Source organism: Calypte anna, chromosome 4A (genome assembly GCF_003957555.1).
Source record: "Calypte anna isolate BGI_N300 chromosome 4A, bCalAnn1_v1.p, whole genome shotgun sequence".
Classification (NCBI taxonomy): Eukaryota; Metazoa; Chordata; class Aves; order Apodiformes; family Trochilidae; genus Calypte; species Calypte anna.
Genome location: NC_044248.1, coordinates 8,977,666 through 8,992,850, shown reverse-complemented (window position 1 = coordinate 8,992,850; position 15,185 = coordinate 8,977,666). Strand labels below are relative to the sequence as shown.

The 15,185-nt window shown below is 39.4% G+C and overlaps 1 protein-coding gene across 1 annotated transcript in view; it reads left to right on the top strand.

The window, feature by feature from the left end:
• Nucleotides 1–11,537, top strand: part of PPARGC1A (PPARG coactivator 1 alpha) — a 66,351-nt gene extending 54,814 nt beyond the window's left edge. The window contains exons 11-13 of the mRNA XM_030449762.1: nucleotides 4,138–4,259; nucleotides 4,614–4,765; nucleotides 7,635–11,537. Coding sequence (XP_030305622.1) covers nucleotides 4,138–4,259; nucleotides 4,614–4,765; nucleotides 7,635–7,738 — 378 coding nt within the window. The 3' untranslated portion in view covers nucleotides 7,739–11,537. The remainder of the gene's footprint in view (nucleotides 1–4,137; nucleotides 4,260–4,613; nucleotides 4,766–7,634) is intronic.
• The last annotated feature ends 3,648 nt before the right edge of the window (nucleotides 11,538–15,185 follow it).

Here is a 15,185-nt window from a genome sequence, read left to right as displayed (position 1 = left end):
CTGCAGCTCAGAAAGCTAACTGGGTCCTGGGCTGCATCAAAAGCAGCACAGACAGCAGTCCAGGGAGGGCATTCTCCCCCTCTGCTCTGCTCTGCTCTTGTGAGACCCCATCTGGAAAACTGTGTCCAGTCCTGGAGTCCCCAGCATAAGAGGATATAGAGCTGCTTGAGGATGTTCAGAGGAGAGGCACTAAAATGGGAGCTAGAGCACCTCCCCTATGAAGGCAGGCTGAAGAGGTTGGGGTTGTTGAGCCTGGAGAAGGGGAACCTCTAAGGTAACCTTATAGCAGCTTTCCCATATCTGCAGGGGGCTTACAAGAAAGCTGGGGTAGGGCTTTTTGCACAGGTGTGTAGTGAGAGCACAAGGTGCAGTGGTTTCAAACTTGAAGAGGGGAGATTAAGGTTAGACATTAGGAAAAAATTATTTCCCATGAGAGTGGTGAGATGGTGGAACAGGTTGCCCAGAAAGTTGTGGCTGCCTGAACATGTTCACGGCCAGGATGGATGGGGCCTTGAGTAACCTGATCTGGTGGGAGGTGTCTCTGCCCATGGCAATGCAGTTGTAACTATTTGGTTTTTAAGGTCCCTTCCGACTCAAAACATTCTATGATTCTGTGAAATCTTTTTACTGGAAGGAAGAAGGAGCAAGATTGTTAAGCTTTAGATAAACCAAAAGGAGCCATACTGGGCCTGAGGGATTTGGCTGGTCTTGTCTTCCTTTTTTTACCTGGCAAAGCAATGAGATATACTTAAAGCTTATGATGCAAAATAAATCATTTGCACTTTTGGAAGGGGAATATGTACAGTATCTTCTGGAGTTTCCTGCAAGTTCTCTCTGCCCACAATAAATTGAAAACAATAGCTTTTCTCTGCTCTTCTCTAGGTTTTACAAGTCATACATCATCTCCTCTAACAAGTGTGGTAAAAAGCACACTTAATATGCACATATGGGCTTTGCAACTTATTATAAAATAAAGGTCTTTAACATTTAGAGGTATGTTGTAATCTTGTTAGGCTTGGATGGCACTTATTATTAATGGGAATAAAAGACAGGTGTCTCTGTGAATACAAATACATTTTTCATAGTTGCTTTAAATAAACTGAAGTTAACCAAGATGAAGTGCCGTGATGGTATAAAATACTGAAGAACACAGGATTTATACCATCATGGCACTTAAAAAAAATTCTTAGGCACATCTCCTCATGTGTGCACACTAGAGGACATATGGTGCATTTCAGCTTTAAAGTTGAGTTTCCTTTATTTTGCACAATTAACTTATTCCCTTAATGATAGTTTAACTGGGGTTTTTTTGTTGTGGTTTTTTTTTTTTTTAATTGTACAGTTTGGTTTTATTACAGTTGTCTTAAAGGGGTATTAGAGATACAAAGGTTATTAGAGGTATGGAAGAAGGAAAAATTACACAGGCATGCACACATGCTTATGGAAGAGCATGTGATAGTAATTTCTATCACACTGTAATATAACAATCTCGATGTCAGTGAGTGAAACATTATGTTTTTTCAGTCGAGATGTATTATCTCAGCTAAAGTATATTAGACAGTCTGCTATGTTATGTTCTGCTCCATCTGGTCAGTCATTTAGGTTCAATAGCAAGTATCAATGGAATTGTTTCTTATCAAGTGTTTCAGTGCGGTAAAATCCTTGATTTGGTAAAACAGTCTGACAAAGTAATTATGGTGCATATGCAGATTTTCCTGGTTTTGAAGTTTATGGCACCCAACCATACTGAAAGTAAGCAGAATTAGAATGAGGAAAATGGAAGAAATGCAGATTTTTGTTGCTTGCACTCTGTAGTCCCCAGTTCTCAGAAGTCCCACCCAAACCCGTGTCAGGAGGGTCAGAGTGCTGGATTCAAACGCAATAGAGACAGATAAAAAGCAGCAATTGTCTGTAAATTACTCATGTTCCCAATATTTATGGCCACCCATGAGCATACTTGTCCTTCTTTTTAGCCATGCTATCTTCTCCAAACTGCACTGCTGTGGCAGAGAACAAGGGCAGCTTTTTGGATGGAGCACTTTGGAAGGCATCACATTTAAAACTGAAAGTGCCTTTCTCAGCAGGGTTCTGCAGGACTACCAAGTTCCCTTACATAATCAAGAGGCAGTTGTTTCAAGCATCTAAATAAGATATGTACCTGATTCCACTGAATAAGGAGAACATTCATATATTTTGCTGGCATGGAGCAACCACGGTCTCTGCTGGGCTGACAAGGATCCTGGCTATAAAGGACCCAGGTAGTTCCAGTGGTGACCTCTTGATCCATACCTTGGTGGGCAGGTCTTTTGAGTAGGAGTGTTTGATTCTTGGATCTCTGTTTCATAGAGATTTAAACTCACTTTCATTTCTCAGGAGCTAAGATTAAGTGGATCTTAGCCCCTGAGATTTGTGAGGCCAGGAAAAGAGTCAGCAAAAACAGTCAATTGAGTGTGCTAGTGAGGAATATCTGTTGGGAGACAGATACATAGTTTCAGCGTTCTGCTGCAGGAGTTGTTTATTTATTTTGCATTAAACAGTTTCTGGGAGCAGAGTGCTCTCCTGGGAGTGGGAAGCCAAAATTTCAGGTCCCCATAACTATGAATTCTGATCATCCCTTTATCTCAACGAGAGCTCAAACAACTAAAGAAGAGGCATCAGGATAATTTCTTTCTCTACATGTGCTTTGGTCTTATCTGAATCCTATTATCTGTGGTCTGAGAATGACGACTGCCTTATGCCTCTGTGGGGGCTCATGGAAAAGATAGGTTTTGTGCTATATCTGAATTCTGACACTATAAACTACCTTTCTCTTCAGTCTAGGATATTTCTGAGCAGGAATACAAGTCTATATTTAGGTCCCTGGAGCCTTTGCATTGCACAGTTAAGGTGCCAGTAGCCTTTAGGCACCTCCAGGTTACACTAGTCACAAATTCTCAGCAGTCAGTGTAGCTCCTTCGGCATTCGGCACCTAAATTCTGCACAAGTCTCAGGTGCCAAAGCTGATGGTTTGAACTGACATTGCTCCCCTGACTGACAGATTTACACCAGCTGAGAATGTGGTGGTGGTGGTGGTTCGATTTCTGGGACAAATGTGCAGTTGTGTAAGGGATGAGCAGTAGGACCAGTAGTGCCAGGCAATCTGAGACACGAAGGCTGAGCACCCAAGCCATGTGTAGCTGGTTCTTCTTTGCCCTAATTACCTTAAGGTCAGTGTTTTGAAGGTATCTTTTTGCCTTTTGCCTTTTGCTTGCAGCTCACTACATGGCTCTACCCTCAGCAAAGTGTTTATCCAAAAATTCATGAAGTGACTCTCACAGGGTTTCCTAGTCCTGCCGTTCTGCTGAGCATTTCCACTCAGGAAGGGAAGAAATGACAATGACTCGATTGTTTTGCAAGTTGTCTCTGGGGCTTTGCTCCAGGTGTCTGGGGAACAGGCAAATAACACCGTAGCCTGAAAATCAGGGATTTCAGAGAGGTTTGGAGGTTTTTTTGGTTGGTTGGTTGGTTGGTTGGTTGGTTGGTTTTTTCAAACAGGACAAAAGGTAGTGGTGACCACAGGTATTGAGTCATCTGAGTTCATAATGTTATGTTTGTCTTACATTGTTCCATGCCTATGGCAAATTTATGCTATTACTGTGTTACTTTATATGACTCTACAAATAGGATGGAGTTTGCCTGGCATTGTAAGAGAAAGAGAAGAGAAAGGGAGCTCCTGGCTTGGAAAAGTTGACAGTCTTGGAGGGGAAGTGGTAGAAAGAGTAGAAGGGAAGAAGGCAGAGTGGCATACAATGGGTGTCACAGAGCAATGATAGCAAGCAGTGAAACCTCCCAGGAGCACACCATCCCACCAATGTAGTGTCCTTTAAGTGCCTGAGATGCTTTCCAGGAGAGAAGCAATTCCCTTAGGAGCAAGATACAGTAGGTTTTCCACAAGAGACTATTATAATTATACACCCTCTGTGTCTTTTGATTAGTGATTCCTTTCTTGCAGGCCTAATTCTAAGTTTTATCAAAACACAAATTTCTAACATTTTAAAAAATGTATATATGCATGTGTCTGCATGCATATATGTATAGCTTCATCTCTATTAACACATTTGATAAAAATATGCCTTCCCTGTTGCTGTTCCTCAACAGGAAGAACGTCGTGTGATATATCTGGGTAAAATCAGACCTGACACAACCCGAACAGAACTGAGGGACCGGTTTGAAGTTTTTGGTGAAATTGAGGAGTGCACAGTAAAGTTGCAGGATGATGGGTAAGACCTTCTGGGATTACTTCTTGTTTTGGAGCTGACATATGTAAAAAATTATATCAGTAAGCTAACTGGCACGTGAGTTACCAATGTAAGTGCTGTGACAGATGACATGCTGAGTTCTAAACCTTATTTATTTTCTTTGATCCTTCTTTAATAATCTTGCTAGTTGAGATTTTCTGTCCCAGAAATAAGTATTTAGCTGCATGACAGGACAATCATGCTGATAAATGGATGCACTACTTCTGGCATTTCCACTGCTGCGTCTCCTGCAAGTTCTTGCTTTCAGGAAGGGGTTACACTAGTGTGTGTTAATTCTTCTCATCTTTTGTTCACAACTGTGTTTTCCAATTGCAGAGACAGCTATGGTTTCATCACCTACCGCTACACTTGTGACGCTTTTGCTGCTCTGGAAAATGGATACACTTTACGCAGGTCAAACGAGCCTGACTTTGAGCTGTACTTCTGTGGACGCAAGCAACTTTGCAAGTCTAACTATGCAGACCTAGGTAGGTATTTTCCCTTATGGGAACTGAGGTACATAAATGGAATGTTGTAACTCAGGAGAAATGAGGATTTGCCTTGCTCTTGTTTGCTGCTTATATTATTTAAGTGATCTGAGGGGTTAAAGGAAGTGCTTTGCACTTGCTGAAAGAAGTTTAGAAGTCTACTAATCAGAGCTCTAATCCGAGCTGGCTTCTTTCAGATATTTCAGACTGTGAAAATTCTTTTAAAGCTGATTTCCATCATTATAAAAAAAAATGCCCAATATTCAATAATATGTTTCTGTATTGAAATGATAACACCACAGAAACCTCCTGCACACTTTACTGTTCATTGCTGTGCTATGGCTGCTTAGTTTCAACACCTGATTTATTTATATAAACAAAATGGATGCCTTACCCCAGAAACTTAGTTACAATTCTTACTTTGCTATGAGTTGAGCTGTAGATTTCTAGAACTTGCCAGGCAGACTCCTTAAACACAATCCACAGTTTCTCGAGTTTGAAAGTTAGAAGGATTTATGACCAAATCTGACCTTTAGTATAGCAAAGGCCATGGATCTCAACTGATGGTTCTTAAATTGTGCATAAGCATTTATGTACAGAGGTTTCTCCTTGCAGGGACTTCCAATCATGAGGCAGGAGGCTCCAGCCCATGGAGAGCTTAGCAAATCTCTCAGTATTTGCTGTCCCACTTCTGTGGGGCAGTATGCATCAGGGTCCAGAACCCAGGATGCTGTGTAAACTCAAGTCCCATGTGTGCATACTGGCTGCATTAACACATCTGTGTCTGTCCTAGTCCTGCCTGGGCAAAAATGTATGGTTCTGTCATATGGCATTCTGTGTGACACTTCCCATGGCCAGGATGCTTAGAGTTGTTCAAAGTCTTGCAGCAGGACTCACATTAAGTATATGCATAAAGAGATGATGGAATCTACCAAAACATCATCTGGAATAGTATAATGTATTATAAACTCAAACTTATTTAATTACCTTTTAAAATTTAAAGCATTCATTAAATGTTAAGCCTTTCCTAATATCTATATAAATAGACTAAAGGTATGGGAGATCCTCTTTTCTGGATAACATAGCAAGAAATATTTTGCTGTTGAATCTGTATTATTCAGATACTGTGTTTTTTGTATGAATAAATGACCAGTCATTAAAATCTCTCATAACCCTGTAACACCCTGCTAATGAAATCTTGTATGTGCTGCCCTCGGCTTTTTACAATGCAGGAAGTGAATACAGATACATTTTTCCTAAGCAATTGATGTCTTTTCAGAATAAATGATAAAGATGATACACATTGTTCACAATGAATATGCTATAATTCACTTCAGTGGCTAAACAGATAATGTAAAGCTAAGAAAAGGCAATTGCCTGCTGAAGAGATATAGGGTTGATGTTGAAAATATAAAAGGTAACAAAGCATTTGTGGAAATGTAGGCTGATAAAAACAGTAAAAACAGATTGAAGTTTTGACTCGATTTGACTTATCTTTAGCAGTGGAAGCCAGGGTTGTCTGTCTCAGAAAATCTGGGCCTTAAAATAAGTTGTCAGAAGGGAACCTTCTTGAACATTATTCATCACTGGGAGTATTCCCTGGCAGGTCTCTCCAATCTGAGTGGGATTCCCAAAGTACCTACGAGCAGAGTATTTTCACTTTGTCCTGCTGACAGCTTGAGCTTCTGTACTTCACACTGCCTTCCCTGTATTTTGCAGAGTATCTGATAGAGCTACATAAGAAAATGGCAGGATGAACTTTAAAATTCATGAGCTAGTACAAGGACAGACAGAATTAATCAGCCTTGGGTTGAGTACAGAAGAAAGAAAATACTTGAAAATAGTAGTCAGAAGTTTAACACCTCTCCTCTGTGAGAAGATATTGTCTTAACAAAGCTTGTAATGAACATTTAATGCACAGTGTGTCTTACGGTGGTAGATGGGGAGTTCTGATTAATTCAACATAAGAAATGGCAAGAAAAGGGCACTGTCATAAAGGAGCTGTGACATAGGAACTGGGGAGAGTCAGTGTTAAGCAGGGATGACTCCTAAAGGAAATTCAGTGCTTGCAGACACATCAATAATTGCCTTCCTGGAGCTGCATGGCCACATGTACAGTGCCTGCTCTGGGCTAGGAACAGACTGATGTCTTTGTCTGAGCAACTAGCAAAGCTGGAGCAGGTTTTGCAGGACACAGGAGCTGCACCATTATTGCTGCTGTGACTTACCATGCGTGCTGAGGAGCCCACCTGACATTGCTTGTACAGCCCTGCCCTGAATTGCTCACATTCTAAAGAAGTAAACCCCCCAAAAAATCAGAGTGGAAGCAAAAACAGAGATTCAGAAAGATACAGTGACTTGTACAAGACCCTGAGGAAGGGCAGCAGTGTTTCCTGCACGCTGCCCATGGGCTCTCCTGGCTTTCTGCAGAGCCATGCCCCAGTTACCTCTCTCAGGAAAAGTAAGTCTGGGATATTGCATGTTGCAGAACAGGAGTCGTAAACCAATGGTGTTTTGGATAAAGCATCTGTCAGAATTATTTGGACTGCACTGTGACCTAAATTTAACAGTGTGTCAGTGCTCAGTCCATGGAGAAACTCCTTTGACTTTACCTGCTCTGTATGCACGTGCAATATATGGTTCTCCCCCACTGGTGATGATATGTACCACTTTTGTTAACTCTTGTTTCTTACCAGAAAGCTCTGTTCATACCTAAAGCTTCTCTGATGACCGTTTTCCGTGCTTTTATCATTCCACAAAGTTGTGATTTTAAGTGGGTTGTGTCTGCAGTGCCTTGTTGTACAGAGAAAACACAAGTACTTGCTAGTGGTTCTTGCCTCTTACCAAAATTGAATCCTTTGGTTTTCAGATACAAACTCAGATGATTTTGATCCTGCTTCCACTAAAAGCAAGTATGACTCCATGGATTTTGATAGTTTACTTAAAGAGGCACAGCGGAGCCTGCGTAGGTAACATGCATCACACCTGAGGATAACGGAGGGATGGCGAATACCTCACGGACATCACGTCCTTCAATAATGGACAATTAAGAAGTCATACTTAGGAATTTCTCCTACTTTACACTCTCTCTTCGAAACCATGGTTTACATGAACACAGCTGCTCGATGAGCTGAGAGGCAGGATGGCTGTGCCATAAGCACACACACGTGTCCATGGGTGTCAGCTTTGTTTGCTCGGGGGATCGGTGGCGGGGGAGCCGGGGGCGTTCCTTGCGAGTTCGATGCAAACCACGAGACGTGGCAGCAGTTCCACAGAGATACACCTACAACAATGAACTGCAAAATCTGTACATATTGCATTTTAACAACAACAAAAAAAAACAGAACAAAAAACAAACAAACAAACCAACCAACCAACCCCAAATTTGAGGACTATGGCTGCTGATGTCTGGGAATCAGACACTGCATTATTTATTTTATTTTTTAAATGAAGCTTCTCCCTACACGGTGATACTAATGACAATCCAGAAGAAACCACAGGTCCCAGAAGCCTACAGTCTGGTTTAGCTTTGTTTTAATATTTTTCCTTTCTTTGGGTTATTTTTTGTTTTGTTCGGGGTTTTTTGTTTTTTTTTTGTGGGTTTCTTTTTGCAGAAGAGAAAATTAAAGGCTCAAGCTTCCCTAGCATTTTGAAGTTTCATCTTTTAATTCTGACACCCATGTAAATGTCTACAACGTTGATCTTCCACAGCAAAATTTTCAAAGCCTTGTTAATGGTCAAATGTGCAGCTTGTTCAGCGATTTATTCTAATGAGCGGACGTGGTGTTACATTATTAATGAGAGTTGGATGTAACTATCTGGGTGTGTGCACAGATAGTTTATTTGCTACATTCTCTAAAGTAGTTGAGTATTTACAAATGTTAAATGGAGTATTTTTATTTATGTACATACTGTATGACGATGTTCTTTTTTGTTACAGCTATGCACTGTAAATGCAGCTTTCTTTTCAAAAACTGCTGACTTTTTCTTAATCAAAAATACTCAAATGTAATTATATGAGGTGAAACAATTATTGTACACTAACATATGTAGAAAGCTGAACTTACGCTTATATATATTTGATTGTAAAAAAAAAAAAAGAAAAGCGTGTGGGTGAGGGTGTGCGTGTGTATACGTGTGCGCGCGTGTGTCTGAGTGCAAAAGTACTTTACACACATTCATCCCTTCTTTGGTGAGCTTATATGTAGGAATTTTGTCAGGAATTATCCTAGCCCAAAAGGTATTAACCACTTCTGCAGTATTTTTCCACATTTTTCTCATTGCTTGATTTTCTTTTGCAGTTTTATACACTGAATTTGTTAGGGGAATGAAATTTTCTCATCTAAATTTTTCTAGGATATATCATAATTTTATGTAAAGTCTCTCAAATGGATAATCATTAAGAAATGTTTTTATTTTATGTATCAACAGTAGTTTTGGAACTAGAAGTCAAAAATCTTTTTAAAATGCTATTTTGTTTTATTTTTTGTGATTTTAATTTGATAAAAATATGCTGAGGTACTAAGTACAGTATGATTTTTACAGTAATTCTGTGTCTAAACACTGTTCTTGAAGCCAGTAATCTTTTCATTGGCAGAGTTTAATGATGGTATTTATCTATATTTTTTACAGTTATACATCCTGTATAAATACCAATCCTTCATTCCTTTGTTTACTAAAGAGACATATTTATCAGTTACAATTATCGTATTTATTATAAATTATGAGATGACTAAAATAATAAAAAGGCCAGTGGAAATTTTATACCTAGGATGCATGACAGTTGTCAGTTTGGAGTAAGTGCTTCGTTTGGAAATTCAGCTTTTGCAGAAGCGGTGGGTTGGTTTTTTTTTTCTTTTTTTTTTTTTTTTTTACTATGCACTAGCATGGCCTCAGATGTGCCCATGACATTGTGGCTGATGACATTGCTTCTGCTAAATTAAATAGAAACTTCAGGAAAGAAAAAATCACAAGAGTAAACTACTGCTATTCTGAGCATCAGAATTTCATCTGAACTCGGAGTCTCTGGACTGAATCAGCAAAGTTTGGAATTTGCTTGCGAATGTATAGATTTGGTATTCTATTACTGTTTGGCATTCATGACTCCTCTTAAAGGTATGGCACACCTAACTATTTAATCTCCTTTCCCACTCCCAATCTTAGAAAACCGATTCCACCCCCATGCCAGTGCAGTTGATTTTCATGGCTGCATTCATTTTATCACCAGCATATTGTGTTCTGAGAGATTCCACTGTCTGTCCTGTTGGATGCTTGCTTGATTTTTCGGCTTCTTATTTCTCAGTAGATAGATAGCAATAAAAAGAAAAAAAATTAAAAAAAAAAAAAAAGAAAATAACTTTTTCAGAGGTTCTGTGTTACAACTGTAACATTCTTTAATCTGCATAATTCTTGTTGTTGCTCTGTAGGTTAAAAATGCAGGTATTTTAACTTTGTGTGAATGCCAAACTAAAAGTTTACAATTTTTCTTTCTGGATTTTGAGTATCTTCGGTTGTAAAGAAAAATATTAAAAGCAATAAATTATTTTTAAGAAATCAATATTTAGTATATCATATTATGTGTTGAAGGACCAGATACATTACCTATTTTGCCATTAAATTTCTGTGATTAAATTTTAAATATATTCTCTTTTGCCCTAGATTGCTGACATGAATAAATTGGTGTGGGGTTTGAGGGGGGATATTTATTTTTCACCAAGCAGGCATAATGACATGAGTCAATTTTTTTTTTCACTGGCCTGGCAAACATTCTCATCTTGAAGATGGCTTTCCTCTGTGGATTTACAAATTACATACAAAATTAATAGAGCTAGGATTGCTGAATAAAGCTATTTGTATCCTTTGTAAACACTGTAGTAGGTAACCCATCAAAATATAAACTTGGTGTTTCCTTTTCTTTTTTTCTCCCCCAAGAACATTTGAAATTAGCACATGTACCACGTTGTCACTGGAGGCAAATTGCAGCATAGCTCTGTGTGTCTTTTAGATGAAGACTGTACTGTTGCTTTCATACTGTGGTAAGTACCACATCTACAATACAGGTAACGGAACTGGTACTTAGAAAGTATGGCCTTTCCTAGAGCTGTAGAAAAGTAATTCCTACAGAATGTAAAATGATCTAAATCCAAACAGAGGGAGCCTAAAATTGGAGAAAAATACCTGTGGTAAGCTACTCTGAAAAGCAGTTGGGCTGCCATCACCAAGAGCAGCACTGACAGGAAAGTTTGTGCCTCTGGGATATAATACTTGGGTCAGTTGAAAAAAAAAACCAAACAACAAACCAAACCAAACCAAACCAAACCACAACAACCACACTTTCTTCTCATCCCTTTAGATGTAAACTTACAGTAGGTAATGATTATGTGTCCTTTTTGATGGCTGTAATGAGAACTTCAATCACTGTAGTATAAGATCTGATCTATAAATGACCTAGAATAGCCATGTAATATAATGTGATGATTCTAAATTTGTACCTCTGTGACAGACATTTTCAATAATGTGAACCACTGACCTGATGGAGCTACTGTAAGATTTGTACAGTAGGTGAACATGTGAAGCTATTGGTTGGACTATGCTGAACAGGGAAAGCGAGACATTAGTTAAGCCCAAACTGGGCTATTTTCCACCTGCCAATTCTACATGTACTTCTGTGGTTTAATTCATTGTATGAAAATTCCTGTGATTTTTTTTTTTCAATGTGCAGTACACATCAGCCTCACTGAGCAAATAAAGGGAAACGAATGTTTCAAATCCATTTCTGTTTCTCTTTTTTATCACAAGTGGCAGGGTTTCCCCTCCCAACTGGTCATGTACTGGGTTTTCTGTAACTCTGTGTAAAGGTTGTAACTGATTTCAGATTGTAGTCCAGATCACACTTGCCCTACTGCACTACTACTACTACTACTACTACTACTACTAGTACTACTACTGCAGGGGGCAGAACCATTAATATACTTAGGAGCTATCTGCCTTTCTGCCTTGAGTACCCAGGGGTGTTGAAGGGCTTTCCTTGTAGGAAAACTTTCAAAAAATGCTCAGTGGAGTTTTAAAGAGTTGCTGGCTCAAGTGAGGAGGGGTGGGGAGGTTTTCCTACATGGCCATGCTTGGATACAAGTTGTGCAGGTAGTAGGGACTCAAAGTCCAGAATGGTTGGTATCTTCCATCCTGATATGGTAAATACCTGTAGTAGGATAAAGCAACATCAGAAGAGCTCTTCACCAGCCTCTCTGCCTCAGCAGACAGGCTAGGAGGATAAGACAGGTAGGTGGCTGGACAAGCATGGGTTTTCTGAAGCCTTCCTGGATGGTACAGGGTGCAGCATGGTGTGCTTCAACACCAGCATTGTCACTGGGCAAGCAACAGTGTTTTGTCCCTAGCTAGGCAAGGGACTGGCAAAAGGTATTCACAGCCCTCTCCTTTACATGCACATAAAAAAGTGGAAGGAATTGTTTGTCTTCATTTTGCCCAGGGTTTGTTCACTGGTAGCCAATGAACTGCTTTAGGTCTGTCTCATTGTGTCATTTTATGGGGCTTAACAGCAGACAACACAGCACGGCTGAGCTTTCTCATCCTCATGTGTACCTCAGAAGGTCCCTGAGGTGTGATGTGATGAGCAGGGCAGGGAAATCTACACAGCTTGTGGTGGTCTTTAGGTAGAGAGGGCTCCTGAATTCACTTGAAAAGAATTTCTTTTCTCAAACCACCAGCCTTCAGCTCTTCTTTCTTCCTAACATTATTTTACACTCTATAATGATTTTTTTTTTACCTGCAAAAATGTTTAGCTTTTGCATTTTCACCATTTACTAAACCAAACTATTGTGCTGGGTGTTTGTAATGGTGGTAGAGCAAAGTTCTTTGCTGTGTGGGATTTGTGGTGTTGACTCACTGCTCCTGATTGAATCGATGCTCAAAACATAGTGGGCCAAATCTGTCCCTGATGTACTTCATTAGTGTTGCTGCTGTTCCACAAGGCCTGAATTTAGCCCAATATTTCCCCAGTTACTAGGCTTTTTAATTTGATTTGTTTATTCATTTCACATTTTTGCATAGCACTTTGATGCTTGCAGAAAAGCACTCTATTAGATTTCCAGTAAAACGCTGCTTTTTTTTGCCTCCCATCCCCTCATTTTATGCTATTAAGGTTTATTGCATGAAATCAGGATCTCACTTATTAAGAAATCATCCTTCCATTGCCTGTTCTCCTGGGCTACCCTTTCCTCCCATGGCGAATGCTGCAAGCTGAGCACCTGAAATCAGATTCAGGCGCCTCAGTGAGCGGCCTGATTTTGGGAAATGCTGAGCATCTCACAGCTCCCATTGGCTTCAATTAGACCTGCCGGCTCTCAGCACTTTTAAAATCAAGCCACATATTTAGAGCCCCAATTCAGCACAGCATTTACATTTGTGCTTAAGTCTGTCCTGATTCAGCAAAGCACTTAAGCGCGAGTGTTTTTAGATCCATTGAAGTCAAGTGCTCGGCTGCTTTGAATAAAAATAGAGTCCTGGATTGGGGCCTAAGAAACCAAATACAGACACTGCAACACCTAATTTTAGGCTCCATTTGGAAAACTTTGGCCTTGCCTACCACCTTTAACCTTTAATGCTTACAAAAACCACAGAAACACCTTTAAGGCCCTAAGAGGAAGCGAGGGAGGTTTAGAGAAGAGAAGCGATGGACAAAATTCTTCTGTGTAGAAAATGTTGTGAAAACTTTGAATCCAACTCTTCCAAGATGCTGAGATTCATCAGCATTATTTCACATTGCAATTCCAGAATTCTTTCCAGGCCAATACCCAGTTATTCTATTGTCCTTCACCATTAATTAATAAACTGCTGTATTAAACTTTAACCAGTGCCAGCTTCCTGTGCTTTTCTGTGAATCACACTCTCACCATTGATATTCCACGTTAACAAGTAAACTAAACTATAAATCAATTTTCTCTACTTTATCAAATAACGGAAAGTAATAAAGAAGGTCACAAATAGTACAGCAGTTCCTTGGAGGTTTGTAGCATCATAATTTAAAGCTCAGAAAGATTGAATCAAAAGTTGAATTAATCCCTAAGGGAAAAGATTCTATATAGATTCTATTGATAGACATAGGGCAGCCATTGTTCATCGCAGCTGATATATTTGTTAATACTTCAGGACAAAGGAGACTGCTCTTCTCAGCAAAGAAGAAAATGAAATGCTCCATGACAGGAAGTGAATATATCCCCTGTGCTTCCCATTGGTGTGATCTCCTTAACACTGCTCTGCTGAAAAAAAGAGAAAACCAACTCAACCTTTGCTGCTCAAAGTGCTCTGCTGAATGGCTGTTGTCTGTGCAATGGAATTATGGAAACTGCAGCTGGATAGAATACATCTCTATATTGTAAATGTTGCACTTGATTGGTTCTCATTCCCAAACTGATGGGCTTTTAGTTGAACAACCTCAACCTAAAATCTTAGTAGTCTTTGAACCCAAAGCAAAATGAAAGGTGTGGGGTTTTCTCAGTGACAAATTTTTTTGAAGTTACATATAATTATTCTGCAGCTGGAAACATATTCCTTAAAACATGCTTAGCTTTCCAGGTTCCTTTGAATTATTGTAGTTTCTTTCAACATGCTTCTGAAATTATATTTTATAATAACATTTCTGATTCTTTTATAAAAAAAAACAAACCTATAACCATAATGACATGACTGGGCTTGATGAATTAAACTCTTCCTTCCAAATTCAAATGGAGTTAATAGGGGGGAAATAAGATTCCCTTATAAAGAAAACCAATTAAAATTCACCAGTGGCCTCGTTTGGGAAAGTTATGCACACAGGTGGGATAAAAGGTGAGATATGGAATGAAGTGTGTCTTTCTGGAAGGCATGCACGGGGAATTAGGAGATGATAGAAGGGTTTGGGTTTGCATACTGACTGTTTCCTTACACTGTTTGCTAGAAGAGAGAAACTGAGCTGCTCTGTGGCAAAGGCAGCTGAAGAGAAAATGGGTAGTTTGAGCCTCTCCCAAATCAGTGACTAAACTCAAACCCTTTTTAGCCATTTCATGAACCCTGTCTTGTGATCAAATGTAAATAATCTCATGTACCTTATTTGCATCATGCTGGGTTGTTGGCCAGATGTAGTGTGAACAAAAGCCGAAGTTAAGTATGAAGAAAGCCATGTCCTAAAGAGCACAATGTGTAAATTGCTATTAGGACTCTTAATTGTAAAAAATATTTGCTACAATTTATTTTTGACAACATGCATTCCATTCTGTAATAAGCTAGTGCTTGATAAAGTAATAAAATTATTACAGTCATAAAGTTACTGTGCTATACCTTCAAGGCAAGGCATTCAAGAAATCCTCTCGTTGTTCTCAGATTATTGACTTTGGCATTATGAAAAAAGCACATTGGTGCCTTGTAC